Source organism: Chamaea fasciata, unplaced genomic scaffold (assembly GCF_029207755.1).
Source record: "Chamaea fasciata isolate MVZ Bird 193981 ecotype frontalis unplaced genomic scaffold, bChaFas1.0.hap1 SCAF_7, whole genome shotgun sequence".
Taxonomy (NCBI): Eukaryota; Metazoa; Chordata; class Aves; order Passeriformes; family Sylviidae; genus Chamaea; species Chamaea fasciata.
Window position 1 is genome coordinate 59,499,116 of NW_027094092.1, and position 19,062 is coordinate 59,518,177.

Genomic DNA, 19,062 nt, shown 5'->3' on the forward strand with positions numbered 1-19,062 from the left:
CTTTACCTGTAACTGTTTTACTTGGTTTGCAATTTCTCTTTCTTTTTCTTCCACCATAGCTTTCAACTTCTTCAGTTGTTCTTCCCCTTTCAACCTGCAAAGATGGTTTAGAAATTAAGGAGAAAGGGTTAAAGTGAGGGGAAAAAAAAGTTAAAGAATTTCTGCTAAAAAGGGACAGACACTCAAACTGGGCCAGTTTGTTCAGCAGAAGTTAAATATATTTTGTATGTTGAGGCTGCCTCAGGTACCACACACTGGCTGTACTGGAGCTCTGCTGGGAGAGCAGCACGTCACAGGAGCTGCTTTGAAGACAGAGCCCTTTCTGGCAGCCTCACACAACCTTCCTCTGACTTGGAGCAGCCAGACCAAGCAGAGTCAAAACAGAGGAAAAGCCTGGCAGCATTTCTCCATCAAACAGGAGCGGGAGAATTGGCTATTGCATCTCAGCCTGAAAATGGCACAAACCGGATCTGTTTGCTGCTGCTACCGACTGAGCCACAGGCACTGCAACCCTTAAACACGCTGAACAGAAGGAGAAATTAGCACTAGACACGAGAAGCAGCAGCAGTTCCACTGGTTAATAGAGCCCTGGGTGCACATTCCCAGTGTGGGAGCAGCACAGCTCAGGGCAGGGACGCCAGGCACGGCAGCAGCCGCGCTCCAGCCGCCGGCACTAACAGCTTATTTCAGCAAAGCCCATGAAATTCCTGCCACCAATTCAAACATTCCAACCGAAGATAAACTCAATGCATGTTCCCAGAAGGCACTTGAGGAACTGCTACTCTGCATACTCACAGGTTCTCCACGTCCTGGACTTGGGATGCAGCAGGTACCTGAAAAAGTAATTCCCGTTCTCATTTTGATGGCACAGTTAATTTTTCAAATTAACAGCTGCTCTTTGCACGAGAAGGGGCAACACACAGCTTGCAAGACACTTGCCAAAGAAATACCAGGAATTTTGCATCAGGCATTGCTCCAAGAATAGCTAAACACATAATGGATTTCAGAAACAGAGCTTACACCAAGCATCCCAAGCTTCACACCAGCCAATTGCTCTCCATTCCATCTTTCCCCTGGGATAAATGCCCATGTCCAGACAACCACCCAAAAGAAAAGTTCAACTCAGTCTCTTCCTTTTACCATCAACAAAAATCCAAACTGAGCAGAATACCACCTTACTGGAAAAATTCTTCTGTTAAGTAACACCTGGCTTCGAGGTTGTCCAGTTGTCTGCTCTCAAGTCCAGGGCAGGAAATCAAAAGCCAAAATATTCCAGCCCCAGGACAAGGCAGGAAGGAATCACAGCACAGCCTGACCACTTCAAGAGATTCTCCTACGTTCAGTTACAGCCAAAGTTCCTGCATGACAAGAGCCCTGCAGAGATGCTGCTTCAGCCTGGAGAGGAGGTGGCTGGGACACAGCTGGGACTGTCTGTGAGCTCCAAGGCTTTCAGACCACCAAAGCTCCTCTTTATGCACAGTATCACCCCAGTTAAAACCTCCCAGAACTTGCTATCCATGTCAAACCTGTTTTGGATGAACACAGCTGAACTAGTGGGCTCTGTGCACTATAAACAGCTTAGTCAAGTAGGATTTAAAACATCTCTAAGTTGCAGCCAATGCAAATCCTCTGTGTGAGGTAGAGGAGAAAAAAACAGCTTCCTCTTCAGGCAAGCAGCACTCTCAGACCACATCCACTCTGCAGGCTGTACCTGTTGGAGCTGTTGCAGGTTCTGTTGTTCCAGCTCCTGAACTTTACTGGTTAATTGTGCAATTGTATCCTTCTGACCCTTTGGAGAGATAAAAAGCAAGGTTAGAAGCATGAATTTATTTTTCCCAGACAGAAATGCTGCAACAGAACTTGTTTGCCTTCAGAATATCAAAACAGCTTACCTGCAGACATTCTCCTTTGTTAACAATCTCTTTCTCCTTCTCTTCCAGTAAGGCCTCCATGGTTTTCACCTGTTTTTCCTTCCCCTTCAACCTGTGCCAGTGAACACAGACACACAGCATAAACCCCCTGCTCTTTCATCCACCTGAAAATAAAACATCCCATGCTTTGCAGCACCTAACAAAAGCAGCATCTGTGATCAAAGGCACAAGCACAATCCACCTACTAAAAATCAATGTGTGAACACTTCCACTTCAGCCTGGGTTAGCAGGAGATGCCCTTGATCAATGGCACTGCTCATTAGGTGAAAGCAAACTCCGTGCTGACACACTGCAGGGAGTTTCACAGATGTGTGCTCTCCTCATCCAAAGATACTTCCTTGCCCCTCCCCAGCTGGGGATACAAGGGACTGACTTGATCATTTCCCCACCCCTACAGCTCAGGTATTACCAAAGCAGGTTTTCCACTATGCCTTGCCTACATCCCTCCCGCCTGACTTGGATTTAAGGGGTCAGTAAGGGGTGCCCAGGGCAGACCAGACATTAACAACTGCACTTACAGAGTCTGAAGTTCTTTGACTTGTGATGTTATTGTCACCTAAAGAAAATAATCAGCACTTCAGTTCAACGCACACGGAAAAGGCACATAAATGCTAAAAACTGCTCTATGAAGAAACACAGGGAAAAGCTATCAGACATTATCAAAATAGGCACCGTTTATTGCAGGAAGCATAAATGGACTTTTTTTTAAATTACAAGGCACCAAGTGTCTTCCAGCTATTGACATTCCCCACATTTAAATTGTGACTTCCAGAGCAGCAAAGGAAACAGTGCAAATGGGAACAAGCAGGCCCACAGGAGACACAGGGGAAGAAGGAGAGAGGGGCTGTGACCATCGTCTCACTGGCAACTGCAGCTCCAACCACAGAGATCACGCCTGGCCATTGAGACCTTCCCATACGGAAGAGCTTTTTGGGTGCTCCCTGAAAAGTCAGCATTCCCTTAAATTCCCATTCTAAGGCCTGAATATGGATTGAAGACCTAAGATTGAGTGGGAATGTTACTTTTGAATGCTGTGTAAAAAGCCTGACAGTAGTTATCTGTCAGTCCTCTACAACATGACAGGACTTTCAGATGTCCCCAAAAATCTTTCTTCTGCTTGCAGGAGACCAAAAGGTGCACAGATACATCACCTTTGGAGCAAGAATCCCTCACAGACCATTCCAGAAACAGCAAACCTAAACGTTTTGGTTTTTTTTCTCTGGACTCTGACAGTTCCAGGGAAGGAAATGCACACAAATAACTCCCTCAGCTCCTGGAAATTTGCTTCGGAGGAAAAACCCAAGACGGAAACACATTCTGTGAAGCTTTGCCTAAAAAGGACAAAACTCTTAACACTGAGAAGGGGGTGACATGTTGGAATGCAGCTAAAAGGGACTGAAAAGAGTGCAGACCAAAAACACAACCCACACAAACAAGCAAACTTCCTGACAGCACGATGGATTAAGCTGCCTGCAGAATGGGCTCCCTAAGGAAACGTGGGCTTCCCTTGTTTTGGATGCCAGACGGCAATCATGCCAAAAAAGCCCATACTTCTCCATCCCTGCATTCCTGATAGCTAAAGGAAAACTCACTGTGCCAAGATTGAACTCTTTTTGGGCACTGGGAATAAAAAAACACTCTTGGGTTTACCTGGAAACCAGATACTATTAATCTGGGCCTGTAGTATTGGTCCAGCAACATAGGAAAGACAACAACAACAGCAGCAGTAACTACAGCACTTGAAATTTCCAAGTTGCCATCCCCCAGGGATGTCCCAAGATTTCACGTTTACTGCAGGGACAGTGTGCCCAGGCAGAGCTAATGTTGCAATGCATTAAGCTATAGCAGCTCTTGCCAAATTTCATACTAATAGCCCAAAAAGCTCAGGCTTCCAGAGGTGTGTGTTTTCTGAAGGACAGCACCAGTTATCCTACATTTCCATGGCTTTATAGCCAGGAACAGTGTAGCTCCAGCATCAAAGAGTTTCTTGCCCAACAACATTCACCAGTGAAAAAGAACACACCAGAACAGAAACGAGTGAGCAGCACATCCAAGGCAAGGCTGGTTCACACTGCTGGCACTAAAGTATTTTACCTGTTTCTCCATCTCAAGCTGGGAATTTCCTACTTCTTCTTTCAGAGCCTCTATTTCCTGTGTCAAAGCCTTTTCAATGACAAAACAAGACAGGGTTGGACAATGGAAACACAAAAACGCCACAAATAATGGATGCTACAAATTGATCACTGTAGAATGCCAGGCAGTAACAAACAAATGTGGTCGTGGCATCAACACAGAAAGGAAGGCAGGGATTGCACAGAGATACCTGAACAGTCTTCTCCTTGCTTGCTACTTTGAGGATTTCAGCTTGTAGCAGTTCTTCCACTGATTTTATTTTTCCATCCTTCTCGTGGATCCTTAAAAAAGAGCAGAGAAACAACATTAGCTGGCTGAAAAAAAAATGTGCTACTCAAGCAAACAAACAAAATTTGGTTCTGCTATCACATCACATCCCATCACATCCCATCACCAGCCTCAGGGATCCACAGTGGGACCAGGCAGGAGGAACAAACAGGAAGAAAAAGACTGGGACTAGTGCAGAACCAGCTGGCTTTGTACAACCAGTAGTTCACATGCTAAAATCAATACTATCGCAGTCAAAAAAATGCAAATTAAGATATATCAAGAGTGCCTGGAATGACACACAGTTAAAATCAGCCTTCACTGGACATTCCAGCAAAGTATTTATCAACTTAAAACACACACGCACACAGGGTACAATCCCAGTCCTTTTAAAGTGCCTACTGAACAAAAATGATTATCTGACAAATCAGAGCAATTCCTCACCTAGTCAAAGGCAGGTTTATGAAATTAACTGCTTAGCAGAGAAGCAACTGCATTTTCAGCAGGTATTGATCTGGCATGACATGTTTCAAAAACGAAAATGCTTCCTGCCACACATACACTTCACCCAGTTAAAAGCCAATCATTTCAGGGAAGCAATACACTTGTGGTCGTGGAATAAAGACAGAGAGAATTAACAAACAGAAATTAAATCTGTGCAGGAACTTACACTTTCTGCAGTTCCTCCACCAGTGATTGGAAGGAAACCTGTTAAAAACAGAGCTTCATCTTAGGAAAAACAGAACAGGGCAATACAATTTGTGAATGCTGAGAGGTGAGGATAGAGCTGGAGCTCCCTGGCACTGGATGAACTATGTAGCAGCCTAATGATTTTATTTATCTGGCTGCTCCTGAGAAAATTAGCTGTCAGTCTCCAGTTCCTGGCAAACCAATAATACTAACCTTGCTGCAAGTTCCAGGAAAACAAAAGCAAACCCACACCATCTTTACCAGGAGAGGGTGAGGCTCAAGACCAGCATTTCATCAGCTACCCTTTCATGCTGACACTGCTGTACATCTCTTCAGGGTCACTATGCCTCCCCCTCTTGCATAAATGATTTTCTAGGAACTAATTGCCCTCCTGAGGTGTCCAAGCAGAGCTGGATGTCAAGGAAAGGCACTTCTTGATCAGCACATCAAAAGTGACAACACTGTGACAGTGTCACTGATCAGACACATGGAGAAGGGGGAGAAGTGACACCTGCAGAGTGTGGGTTGACACTGGGAAGCTCCAACATTCATGATGAAGCTGAGGCAGCGCAAGCTGCCTGCCAGCCATGCCTGCTGCTCCAGGCTTTTGGAAAAGGACATCCACATCCCTTTCAGGGCACGGCAAACTCCAACCAACCCCCAGCCAGCACTGACTGCATCCTGTACATCTGCCCTGCTTCTGACACTTCTGCAAAGGAAATATTTGACAGAAGCATCAGCTCCCAGACCAATGCTGAAAGCAAACAGGACGCTTTGCCAACAGGCTTCAAAGGCATCTCCACCTTCTTCCCTTGACTTTTGCAACCACAGCAAGATTCTTTCAGATTTAGTTTAGGTGTAATGAAAGTTTTAGATGAAAAGTACTACCTGCTCCGATTGCTGAATTTGCAGGCTTTGAAGTTCTTGTCTCAGAGATGAATTTTCTGTTCGCAGGGCCTTTGAAAGCAGACACACAGATAATGAAAGCCTCATTTGCGGGGGGGAAAAAAAAGAGTGTTAAGCTTGACAGAAAAGTAATTTCTTTTAGAATAAGTGAAAGACTTTGAAAGTCTGAAAGAGACCCCCCTCTGCAGCTGTTGGAGCCAAAGTATTCAACAGAGTAATTATTCACCATGGATAACTTGGAGTGGACACCGATTTATGGGAAATTAAAGCCCAGCTATAGAGCAAGGTGGGAGTGCTGGAACTGAGCAGAGAGGTCAGAAAAACAAATGCAACCAATCATGTTACAGCCCATCTTTTGGAGAGCCCGTTTATTTGTATGTATTTACATAATATTGGGATTTTCCCACTGACAGGCTTCTCACAACTTTGGGAATACAAATAAAAATTATTTAATATCAGGGGCTTTAACAGTCTAGATCCTACTCTGGAGTCAATAATAACATCCAAAACACACAAGAATTCAGAGGTGCCTTTGCACAGAAAGGCACTATAAGAATAAAAATCACATCATCTAAACATCACCGTCAGCATTATTAAAAATTTGTAAAGTATTTTTTCAAACAAATAACTTGCCAAACACCAGCATCCCTGGAGGGATTTAAAAGCCATGTGGATGCGGCACTTGGGGATGTGGTTTAGTGATGGGCCTGGCAGTGCTGGGGAATGGTTGGACTGGATCTCAGAGGCCTTTTCAGCCTGAAGGAGTCTATGATGTGCTCACAGCTTTGGCTGCTCAGTAACCTCAGGGTTTACAAGCCCTCCCCAGCACAGGGGTGACAGCAATGCCCCTGGAATTTAGGCAGCTTAAGAAAGGGAATCTTGTCTTGGGCTAGGCCAGGTGGACACAGCTTTCCAGCAAGAGCCAGCTCAAGACAGACAGGGATTTCTGTACTGGCTCTCCAGGCTTCTCATCATTACCTTCTTTATAAATAAATAGGAAGGAAATAACTTGATCACCATCCCAGAAATGTCACTAGTTTATAATCCACTTAACCCTTCAGATTATCAACTAAGCCAAAAAAACCTCCAGGAGTCTTATAATACCAAGTTTTTATAAAACACCCTTTCCTAAAGGGAGACTTGTTGGACATTAAACCAAATGTACAGCTCCAGAAATATATTCCCATTATTCCAAAGGGCATCCTAGCAAAATCTGCCCTAGACTAAGCAGAGAGAAGCACTTACTCTACCCCTCTGATGCTCATGCTTAGTCTACCTTACAGAAAAGGTTTTAACCTCATCTCCACAAGGTGCTTTTCCTATTCAGAAGGAATTCAGACTGAACTACGAGCACTCCAACATTCACCTTGCACAAGAGCACCTAAGCTTTATTTCTCCATCAAAAGATAAGAGGAGGGATTTTACCTTCAGCTCCTCCTCTTTCGTAGCCACCTGGATGAGTCCTGCCTCCAGCAGCTCTTCAACTGTCTTGATTTTATCATCCCTCTCTCTCATGCTGAAAAAGCAAGAGTGAAAATTAAGGAAAAAAATGGAGTTGAACTTTGAAGGCAGTTTAGCTACCAACAGTAACCTCATTGCCACCAAAATCTTTATTTTAGCCTCTGATTCAAAACAAAGTTTCTTACCTTTTTTCCATCTGCTCTATCAAGTCTTTGTTTGTCTATAAAGAAAAAAACAAAACAATAGGGCCATCATTAATTGGCTCAATAATGGTTTGAGATTTAAAAAGCAAATAATTGGAAAGCACCAACTTAATCAGAAGCTTGGTTACAACACTAATACAGAAAGGAAAACAAAGTAGGGGAAGAAAGTCCTCATGGCATATGTGTCTAAAATTGATGTTGGAAAGAAGTCAGTCTTTCAGGGGAGGGACAGATCCAGCCCAAATGCCTTGATGGTTTCACACTGATGAACTTGCAGCCAGCTCAGTACCTGAAGAATCTGCCTTTTTTTGAACATTTATCAGAACCACAAGCTCCACCCGAGGCTCACTCAGCAGAACATTTATGATTTCTCAACACCACCACGTTGTGAGAGAGAGACCAGATGGGAAACATTAACCAGCTTCCAAGAAAAATCACCTGCAGTCTTTCAGACAGGAGGACACCAGATCAGCCAGGGGAGAAATGGCTGCAAATCTGGTCCTCCACCAGAGGAAAGGGAGCAGTTCCAGACAGGGAGCTCCTGACTAGCAGGAATACAGGGAAAGTTTCCTGTTCTGCCAGTCTTTTCCCAGTGTTTCAGAAAATTCTCTCATTCCACAATGTTGCAAAGTCAGGGATGTTCCCACAGGCTCTCTGAGAGAACATCCCAAAGGAGATGGAGCTGAACAACACAACAGCTTTGAGCCTGCAGCGTCCTGTGAGCACCAGCCTGGCTGCAGCAGGTGAGCCATGGGCAAAAATACAGAACAGGAAGCAAAAGACACCACAATGTAGAGAGTTTTCTATTTCCAAGGGTCAGAGTGGTTGCAGAAATAAGTTCTTGCTTGTGTTAAGCTATATGAGTCTTCAGGAGTGGAAAAAAATGCCCCAGATTTCATTCAGACACTCTTGACTAGGTCTACAAGACAGTCACAACTGCCTTACTTGACCCTCTATGGAATAGAAAATACCTAAAAAAGCATCAGGTTTTGACATCAACCAGCTCAGCCTATAGCCAGGTTAAGAAAAAATACTGAATAAATTAAAAGCACAGGAGATATTTGATAAAAGCTCAGCAAACACTTGCTGTACCTGCTCAGACAGGAGAGTCTGCAGCTTCTGAACTTCAGCCTGCAAAGTTGTGTTTTGATCCTTCAGAACCTGGAAGAAAATTGAGGCATTTTATCAGTTCAGAACTGCAGAGCTGAAATACAGCTTTTCCATAATGGCAAAGAGGCAATTAAATAGCACAGAAGTCATTACAGAGAGTTCTTTGGAAGCTACAGGACTACAAAGAGTCCTTTCCATCTCTATCTTGCTTTACTGTATTAAGGACAGAAGTATTGTCCTTATGCTCTCATGAGAAAATCAGCTGTTACCATCTTTATTCCCTGGCAGAGAACCAGACAGGACCAAATGTGAGCAGCTCAGAAAAAACCCTCATTTTCCTCCTAAAGCAGCATCAGCATCGTGTCAAGATTTGATAACTGCCTCTAACAAAGCACTCATCTGGCCAAGCAAACGGCCCACGAGCCCCTTTTTGAGCTCCCTTCAGCTGCCTCAATGCACAGCAAGGAACTGGCAGTCCAGCAGCACAGAGGTTTGCACAGCTCCCACACTTGGTCCCACCGAAGGCTGGGAAGAGGTGGGTGGGAAGGGCAAACAGACTTTGCCTCTCCTCCTGCATTCCTGCTCCATACAACGGTCACAGCAGCTCTTAAAAGACAGTATTTTAAAACCCTCCTCTGTTATTGCTTTTTTGTCTTTTGCAAGACTTGCTTGGTGCCTTACAAAAGTGAAAAGCAGGACCCGTGCTCTGTGCTCCAGCCCCAAAGCCTTACAGGGAAAACAGGAGCAGGAAGGGAAAAGAACAGTGAGGATCAGATGTATTGCTCTGTTTTGAACCTGGCTTTTCCCTCTTTCATGTGCCTGGGAAAAAAAGCAGCACTTCCTTAGGTGGAAGCACTTAAACAGCACTGGTCTGGTTTCTGTTTGGGATCAAAGAGAGGAAAGCAGTGCACATAATATTCATGCTGAGAGCACACCGTGGATTTCTGCACCATCACGATGATGATGATCTGCATTCAGTTCTCTATTCACTTCCCAAGAACTGCTGGAACTGCCTGCAGGTGATTTTTGCCATTACTTAGCACTGAATTGATTACAGCACATAACCATTCACAACACTTCTAAGGCCTTTTTCCTGGGTAACAGTTACTACAGAAACCACCACACTAAAAGGATGCTCTCATATTCCTTCTCACATTCATTTTCACCTCACCTACTATTTTATAACATTCCACCACACTGAAAGCCCTGAGAGTGTCACGAACTTGAGACCTGCCCACTTACCCCAGCCTGCCCCCTCTTCCCACTCCCCTTTCCACACCGTTTACTCACCTGTGACCCAGCACGCACTACACTGAAGATTCAGTCAACAGCTTTATTCCAAAAATCAACTGAAATTGTACTTCGTTTCCTATTTCATTAACTGAACAAACTTCTTCCCTCTTATCCTCTGACAGCTTAGAGAAACTACAGAGCCTTGGTAAGCGACTCTCATCAAAACCTCTTTGAAAGTGTCACTCTAATACAAGAATCAAGTTTACTACCTGCTTCAAAGAGCTCCAGGAGACTCCAGAGGCTTCTCCTACAAAAGCATCCTGCCTCTGCCACTGCCCACTCGCTCTGTTCCTCACTAGCAAACTCCCCAAGGTGACAGTGGGAGGTTCAGAGGGACTGACCTCACACCAGAAACATCAGAGGAGCAGCAGCACCCACCACAGGCTTTAAAGGAGTTAAAGGGATGGAGTCAGCACCTCTCTCGGGAAGCAGGGCTCTTTCTAACAGCCCAAGTTCAGAAGAAAAAGGCCAAGGTGGCAGAGGGCAAGGAGGAATTAAGCTGCTCTCTCTGCACACACCACCCAGAAACAAGCAGCAGCTTTGCTGTGCAGACCCCAGATGGCAGAACAAAAGCTTCAGCAGTTTAGCTGCCGCCTTTTGAGAAAACGTGGAAAGAGGCAGAGTTAAAATAAGCATTTTTACATCTGCCTGACAGAAAACAGAGGCTTGGCAGGATAATCCAGGCAACGAAGGCTCCAAAAAACCAGCACCAAGTCCTTGAAAGACACATTTGCAGGTGGAATGCAGGGAAATCACAACAGTTTTTACTGTACAACCTCCTCTTACAGAATTCAAAGCCCTCCCTCTCTCCACAACTGCAGACACTGCACTTAACTTGTGTTATCCCACCTCTCACTGTGCTGCACAGCCTGCTGCTACTACTGTGACATCCCACATTGCTCCAGCCTTACAAACACAGCACTGTAATCTTCCTTAGCACTCAGAGGTCAGTTTTATTTCACTGTTCTACAGTTGCTCCACGACCTCTGGAGACTGGAAAACTTACTGAAAACAAGCACAAAAACACCTGTTCTGTATCTTACCTTGAATTCTTCTTTTGTGTTTGAAATCTGAGTGAGTTCTTCTCGAAGCTGATCTTCAAGAGTTCTTATTTTGTCATCTTTCATGTGAATGCTGAGACACAACAGAACAGTTAAACACATTTCCCCGTCCAAGTCTTACAAAAAGCATCACTGAAAAGAACATAAAAGACTGATAAACATTGTTTATCAAATCCCAGAGCTATTTACCTTTTCTGCATCCTTTCCAGCTCATGTGCAGCAGCAGCCTAGATATAAAGAGGATTAACACAGACTTAGGATACATCACATGATTCAATCAACCTTTCATTCCACAATATTAAAAAGCTAGAACAAGTCATTTGGCCTCCCAGCACATGACTGAAATCAAGAGTGAAAGGGGTAAGCTTGTCTTCCTGCACTTTTACAACACCAATCTACAAGCACGCAATTACGCAAAGGCAAGACCCATCTCCAAGAGATTCATTTGACAACTGGGATTATCTCTAATTAAACACTTCATTTCCACTTCTGTAATGAGCAGGCCACATAAGCAGCAACACAGGGACAGCGTTTTGTTAGGCTCTAGAAACATCACTGCGGTGAGGCAGGGGGAGTTGTGGGCTTTGGGGGTTTTTTGGGGAGATGTTTATGAATCTTGTATGCAAATGCCAGACCTGCCTATTTACAGCTGGGAAGTGTCCTGCACTCTGAGTGCCTGAAAATCTAAACCAACCAAGCCAAATGCTGCAGGAACTTGGATAGCCATGTACAAGACTTTGCTGGTGAAGGAGGGGGAAGAATTAGGCCCCACTCCAGCCCTAAGAACTTCAGGGAATCAGATATTAGCCCAATCCGGAAGCCTCACACCATTAATGTGCTTAAGCAGAGCTTGCTTAAAGCCAACAGATCTGCATTTGCATTTATGACAGAATAGGTACTGGGAAGGGAGGAAAATCAAAACTTCACCTGTTCATTTGTCAGAGCCTGTAACTTCTGTACCTCTGATTTCAGGGAGAGGTTCATATTCTGTAGGACCTGAAGGAAGGAAGAAAAGAAATGTATTTGCAGTTCATACACAGATAGTCTTTCACTCTCCAGGGCGAAATTTCAGGGGATTTTTTGAAGGGAAATCCTCAAGTTCTCTTATCAACAGCTTTCCCAGCATCTAGCATTGGCCTTGCCTAGAAGAGCAGACTTGTAGCTGAAAAGGCTCTTACTAGACACAAAGACTGGGTCAGCTGGCATTTGCACAGGCTTTTATTATACCTTGAGCTCTTCCTCCTTGCTGGTTAAGTTGGCACGTTCATTGCCTAATGAATCCTCCATCTGCTTTATCTGTTTGTCCTTCTCTGCAATCCTGCACGAGGGGGAAACAGCGACAGATCAGCACAGAAAATGTGGATGGAAGAGGCACAGGGAGCATCAGGCTAAACCCAAAATACACCCTCGGCCCTTTAGTCCAGCTCCCACACCAAATCCTGCTGACTGTACACTTTGAGTCCAAAAGCTTTTCCATTTTAAATGCTGTCTGCTTGCCAAAAACTTTATGAGACATTCCCTAGCTCTGAAACACAACTGCCAGCCCATCTCCCAGAGGGAGAAACCTCCTGGCACAGCCCCACAGCCCAAATGACAACAACCCTTCACTGTCACGCACATTCCTGCACGCTGCACTGACCCTGCACACAGGCAGGGATAAACAACAGAGGAGGTGCTGCTTTCTCTGCAGCTCAGAGCCACAGCAGACCCCAAACCTGAGGCCAGACACGGAAGGGAAATCCGTAGGAAGAGGTTTCCCAGCTCCCAAGTTGGTCACAGGCGGCGACATTTCCTTCACCAGTCCCTCCCAAACGCTCTGCATGTGAGGGGAGGGAAGGTGGCAGGCACTGAAAGGCAGCAACACCTCCCAAATCCCAGAGGAAATGGATGCTCACACTTTGTGAAGTTCTTCTGCCAGGACTGAAGCCGAGGTCTGCAAGAGGGAAAAAAAAAAACAAATCAAATAACTGGAAGTAAAGCAAGTTGAAGAATCCTCATCTCCACTGAGCCAGGAATAGCATTTGTCTGGTTATTTTAAACTGGCACAGGATGCTTCCAACTATTTCCTGGCTAAGGAACATTGAAGGAATACCAGCACATACCAGTGCCCCTTCCCCTCTGGCCTGATGCAACATGAAGGGAAAAAAGACCTCTCTTATCTTATTTGCCCTTTACTAGATTCAAACAAGCCATGGGGCTCACCAGCATTTCCCTCCCAGGAACTAAGTGCTTTATGGGAGAGTCTGCTAACAAACCACTCAAATTTAAAAAATAAAATAAAATAAATAAATAAGAGAACCCTGCACAGTGTATCAGGAGTTGTGCTGTGAACAGAAACAGCACCACAAAATCTGCAAGTGGCATTTTTTCCCTCTGGAAAAAGCCTGCCCCTAGGCTGTCACACACAACAGGGCAAGAGAGACCCACCACACTGGTTTTGAAGGCCTCAAGGGATCTCTGCAGACTGTGACAGAACTTCCATGCTCACAATTCCAGTTCCTCTTAATAACTAAAAGAGTTTCATCACCCCTGACATCCAGAGCAGGACACAGCCCCAACTCACTTCTCCAAAGTGTTATTTTCACACCCACTGAATTTTCATGGCCACTTGAGACTACCTGGGGAAAGCACACACCACCAAGCACCCTCCCTTTATAAGTCAGAGCTAAAATGTAAAATTTCCCTAGGAATTTATTTCCAAAGCCCTTAAAGGGATGAGGGGAGCAGGCCATGAAGATGCTGTGAATCTAGAGTGGTTCTTCTCTCACTCTCTCCACCCAATGGGTTAAAGCACTTCAAGCAAAGCCAGATTTTCAGCCTGATGTCGAATTCAATCAAATTCCATCAAGCACATCTGTGATTAAAAGAAGGCAGCACCCAACTGCTTAGGAACAGCCTCCACTTGTGCCCCCAAAGCCTTTCTGAGCTGATTTCTGTGACCTTCCTCTACATGGAGGCAACTCTAGTGATCCAGACGCTTTACACAGTGTTTACAACAGAAACAATGTCTCAAATAAACAAGTCAAACCAAAATTTTAAAGATTATAATAACTGAGAAAGGCATTGTGCAGGTTTGGTGGGGTTTTGATGTGGTTTTTTTTGTTTTGGTTTGGTTTTTTTTTTTGCTTCTGCACAGAAATCAGCACTAAAATGAACAGACAGCTTGATACAGGAGCTACCACAAGGGAAAAAGCACAATCAGGTGGTGCACAGGAAGACTGCAGAAAGACCAAAAGAACCAAAAGACAGAATTGTAGACATGCAAAGCTATAGGGAAAAAAAACATTGAATAAGGTACTATAACCTTTAGTTAGAAATGAAAGCCACTATGGGAGGAAATAAGTGGATTTCCCCTGCCCAAAAAAAAAGAAGCTTAAAGTTTTAAAACAGTTGAAGGAACATTAGAAAAGAGGATGCTAACAACTCTCTTGCTTTCAGCATTACATCTCACACCCAGCTACAAAAAGTCTTACTTTCAATGAAAGTTCACAAGTCATGACTACAAAAGAAAGTCTGAGAACATGCTGTACCTGGGCTGCCATTTGTGAATGAAACTTCTGAAGCTGAGCATTCAAAGCATCATTCTGCTCTATCAGCTCCTTGTAAGAGAGCACAGAAAGAAAAGCAGGCTGAGATCTGCAGCTACTCGACTTTTGCTAGGATTAGCTTTTAGCCATGATTATGTTAGTAAGAACAGTTCAGCATTTACATGTCAGACACTTTACAAAAGATGCTGGGTTTTTTTTTTCTCCCCACTACAAGTAACCAGTTGGTGTGGAAGCACCAGAACCTGTTCTGAATCAAGGAAAAATATTCCCTGCTCCACCATAATCCATTTGGTTTCCCTGAAGCCCTCAAGAGTTATGTCCATGCTGCTGCCTCTCACCGCCTGATGCCAGGAGCAGGGAGATCACACAAACATCAAAGATTCCTGGCTGCTCTCCCAGGGTGTTCCCCACACCATGGATCCTTCCACAGCTTGGGAAATGGGGTCAGCACCTTTTCCTGACTTGCCCCAAGTGCTTCTCAAGGTGTGAGGTGGCCCCACACCTCCTCAAAGCACCACACACAAGGTCTCACTTCATAAGCAGGGGTTTTTTCATGCTTTATTCAGTGGGAAAGCTTCACTAAAGCAGCATTTCAGGGATATTTCTGTGTTTCCACAGACACAAAGTGAAAGGAAGAACCCCAAACCCTTGAAACACTTGAGCAGTACTACCTGCACCTGCATTTGCATGGAGTCCTCCTCAGTAGCTCTCTTTTGCTCAGCCTCCAATAACTGCAGCATCCTCTGCTCCAGCTGCTGTTTTGACACCATTGTATCAGTAAGTTTACTGTGCAAGCTCTGGATTTCATTGTCTTTGGCCACAAGCTTATTCTGCACATCTGTAGCAGAAATGTCAGGATTTTAATTCAGAAGTCAATATTTAACTTTGGGGGAAATCATTTTCACTGTAAATGGCGAGGCTGATTCGGAGCCTCACTCCAACAAGGTTCAGCTCCCCCATCAGCATTCAGACTACCTGGGATCCCAAAACATTTTCCCCAAGGGTGCTGAAGCAGGGCTGACTTCACCTGAGCTTTATTTAAGGCATTTGCTCAATAATGCCTTTTTTTTTTTTTTTTAACAAATGGGAACAGCCAGCTCACTGCAGTAAGCATTATTTGGGAATTCTGTGGTACGTGCCTTGTTGTGCAGCTTCGTGTTCTGCTGTTCTTTTCCTGAGATAAGCCTGGATTTCTTCCCATCTTCTCTCTGCTTCCTGCTGCTGGACCTTCACATTGAAGAAAGAGTTGATGAAAAGAAGTCTAACCTTCAATTTATTTTTGAAGCATTCAGAGAGCATCTCCTCAGTGCTATTCCCAAAACATATGGCAATGAAGTGAAATTGTTTCTTGTTTCCATTAGGGCACATCAGAGAGACAGAGTGCTCTGTAATCCTCCTCCTAGACTAGTTTAGCCTATTAATTTGAAAGGCAAATTGTGAACAGGATTTCATTATAGGCTCTTAACAGAATAGCTTCTGTAATATTAAAATGTAGCATCTTTGCCCCGATAGTTCAGAATTAACACCAGAAGCCAGACCAGCCAAGCATCACATAAATCTGCATTCAGTAATTAAAACATCTCAACTCTAGATACCAGTTCTCCACCTGCCAGGGAAAAAGGCAGGGAGAACTTCTGGTATGTAAGATTTAACTGCAAATATTAAAGAAATCATGAGCTCTGGATTGACATTCTTACCTGAAAACACTTTCTTTTCTTAAAAAAAAAAAAAAAAAGCAAAAGACATTTTCTTTTAAAGAAACAAAAATTCATCCAGAATCAAGGAAAAACACCTTCTCTTCTTTACAAAAAAAAGCAAAACACTTTTTTCTTCCAAAGAAATGGAAAGAGATTCATCCAGAAGCTTGTCCACTTACATTTTAACTCTTTAAAAAGTATATTTGTTTTAAAAATTAAGCACGCATTTCAGCAAAAGCATATAGCTTCAAATAAAAGCCACACCAGGCCAGTGCCATTGGGATGAATGCCTCTGAAGTATCAACTCCTGTTGGAAATGTACTCTCACAGAAAGCAAAATAAAAAGCTTAACTGGTGATGTCGAAAAGATATTTACCTGGAAGGTAAGTTTCACTTCACAGGGAGGTCTGTAATCACTCAAAACCCAGCGCACTGAATAAAAACATTAAACAAACCCCTAGGCTGGCTGAGCCTACCAGAAACAAGCAGCTAAAGCAATTCCCACACGCCTCACGTCCCGGCTCAGATAAAACCCTGAGCACAACCTGACAGGCAGAGAAAACCCCAGGCACCTTCAGCTGAGCCACTGCCTGCTCTGCATTCTTCTTCTGGAGCTCCTCTTGCTGCAGTTTGCTGCTCTTCTCCCCCAGCTCGTTCATCAGCCTCGCGTAGTCCTGGCGCAGCTTGTTCAGCTCGGCCGACTGCCTGGAAACAAACATTCCCACAGGGGTTTGCTACTCAAATGTCAACACCGAGTCCTATATTTGCAAGCAAAGGGTTGTACAAGGTGGGTTTGGGGTGTTTCCCCCCTCCCCACAAAGCTGTTTTATCCTAGGAAAGGGATGAGCGTCAGGTATTCCTGGCCACAGCTGCAAAACCGTCGTTCCCGGTCATCAGCACAAGTTCAGTAGCTACAAGGCAGGGTCAGGAGCAAAAGGTCAGCAATAAGCCACAAGCATCAGCTCCTTGAAGGGGTCTGCAAGCTGCCTGGCAAGGTTTGGGGAGGCTGATGTAAACTAAAGAGGCTCAGCACAAGGAAAGGCCTCACATCGAAATTCCCATTCTTTTCCTCTTGCCATACAGGATTATGGATCTCAGGCTTGCTGTGGACTGCTCCTCCTGGACTACAAACTGCACACATTTCTTCAGGATATTTGTTGCCTCCTGGCCTTGGCCTCACTATTAACTTATGGAGGTATCTGATGCACTTTCTCAGCTGGGAGAGATGATGCATTCGTTCAGCCCAAGGGGAGAATTTTAAGAGGTTCCCCTTTGTGCCTAAGCAAGTAAAAAGCAATTCATTTTTATCTCAGGTTTGCTTGAGTCAAAGCCTTTCCAGGATAACTGTCTGAAAGATAATGATGTTTCATTTAAATGAACAGGACACCTAAAACGAGGGTTCCACACCATTCTCTGAGCACATGACGTTCAGTAACAAATATCTGAGAGAGGATAATGCGTCAGTTTTGTCTCCTATACACCTTAACCAGGGTGCTCAGCTTTTAGCTGCACAAGGCACAAAATCCTCCCTGCCAGCACAGGGGCAGCCCAAGTCATAACTCACAAAACACAATTTTTGGTTCTCCAAACACCTGCACCACCAGCAGATAAATCCAAGTGCCACTCCAGCAGCATCAGTAACTGCAGGGTATTGATATTTCAAGTTTAGTTCTCCCAACAGGCCACAACCAGCACCTCTCCTAAAGCCCCAGGGAAGGATGAACAGCCTGCCAAAAACACCACAGGTGCCTGAGCACTGCTGCACTTCTTTCTCTTAAAGTCTCAGCACCACAGCCTAAAAGCTCAGGCTTCAAGTTGAAAAAAAAAAGGTAATTATTTGTTCTGAAAGCCCTGGCTCAATGCAAACACCACCAGCTACCTGTCCAGCCCGAAATATCTGTGTTCCCAGCTTAACCACTAATTCAGAGACAGCCAAGGACTTGGAAACAAAAGAAGCAGAAGCCAGAACAACTCTTCAGGGGAGGCTCAAAAACACACAGAGCTCCAAATAGCTGCCAACATACTTGCTCTCCATTTGATTGGTGGAAGTGCTGACAGCATCTCTCAGGATACCATTTTCCTGCTTCAGGTGGCTTATTTCTGCCTCCATCTGCTCACGGAGCTGCTGGAACTGATGGGGAAAGAAAGATCAATTCCATAAAAGATTAAGCTAAGGACCAATAAAAACAAACAAACAAAGAAAAGCTTGTAGAAATAGGTAAGGTATCACAATAGTTTCAGTACATAAAACTAAGTGGATTTTTTTTAAAGAGGGGGAGCTTTGCTCCTTCCTCACACACCATTTTTTAAATTAAACTGTGCTGCTGAGACCCTCGTGCTCAAATCAAAGCACAGGTTTCCTTTTATATTAGTGCATCAGCCTTATCAAGGCAACCTTTTCTATTGTTTTAAAAGACTATGTAAATGTTATTCAGAATACCAATAGCTCAGCTACATAACCTAGGATATCTATCAACTGGATACCAATATATTGCTTTTCTGAAGGGAAATAAAACAAATGTCCTGTGAATTATCATCAGACAATCCTCACTTGCTGTTCCTTTCAATAAACCAGGAAAAGCAACAAATAACTAACAATCCTCAGATTTTAGCAGGCAAACTGCAAAAGGCTAGTCCTCATCTTATATCCTGATTTTCAGGAAGGTTCCAAACTGAGGCAAAAAGAAGCCCTAATAACAATTCAGAATAGTGTGAACAAAATCAAAAGACAGGAATCTTTTCTCTAAAGGAGAAAAAATGGA

At 44.2% G+C, this 19,062-nt stretch overlaps 1 protein-coding gene across 13 annotated transcripts in view; it reads right to left on the reverse strand.

Annotated features, from left to right (window-relative positions):
- Nucleotides 1–19,062, reverse strand: part of KTN1 (kinectin 1) — a 53,127-nt gene that overhangs the window by 20,636 nt on the left and 13,429 nt on the right. For 7 of the 13 annotated variants that reach the window (XM_066189078.1, XM_066189073.1, XM_066189080.1 and 4 more), the window contains exons 7-28: nt 18,325–18,431; nt 16,873–17,005; nt 15,743–15,830; nt 15,275–15,441; nt 14,586–14,654; nt 12,951–12,988; nt 12,283–12,373; nt 11,983–12,051; nt 11,245–11,282; nt 11,038–11,128; nt 8,684–8,752; nt 7,574–7,608; nt 7,353–7,443; nt 5,910–5,978; nt 5,002–5,039; nt 4,255–4,345; nt 4,026–4,094; nt 2,450–2,487; nt 1,893–1,983; nt 1,712–1,789; nt 796–833; nt 7–94 (exon numbers count right to left, since the gene is read on the reverse strand). In XM_066189078.1, coding sequence (XP_066045175.1) covers nt 7–94; nt 796–833; nt 1,712–1,789; nt 1,893–1,983; nt 2,450–2,487; nt 4,026–4,094; nt 4,255–4,345; nt 5,002–5,039; nt 5,910–5,978; nt 7,353–7,443; nt 7,574–7,608; nt 8,684–8,752; nt 11,038–11,128; nt 11,245–11,282; nt 11,983–12,051; nt 12,283–12,373; nt 12,951–12,988; nt 14,586–14,654; nt 15,275–15,441; nt 15,743–15,830; nt 16,873–17,005; nt 18,325–18,431 — 1,686 coding nt within the window. The remainder of the gene's footprint in view (nt 1–6; nt 95–795; nt 834–1,711; nt 1,790–1,892; nt 1,984–2,449; nt 2,488–4,025; nt 4,095–4,254; nt 4,346–5,001; nt 5,040–5,909; nt 5,979–7,352; nt 7,444–7,573; nt 7,609–8,683; nt 8,753–11,037; nt 11,129–11,244; nt 11,283–11,982; nt 12,052–12,282; nt 12,374–12,950; nt 12,989–14,585; nt 14,655–15,274; nt 15,442–15,742; nt 15,831–16,872; nt 17,006–18,324; nt 18,432–19,062) is intronic. The other 6 variants (XM_066189084.1, XM_066189083.1, XM_066189081.1 and 3 more) reach the window with 2 other exon arrangements.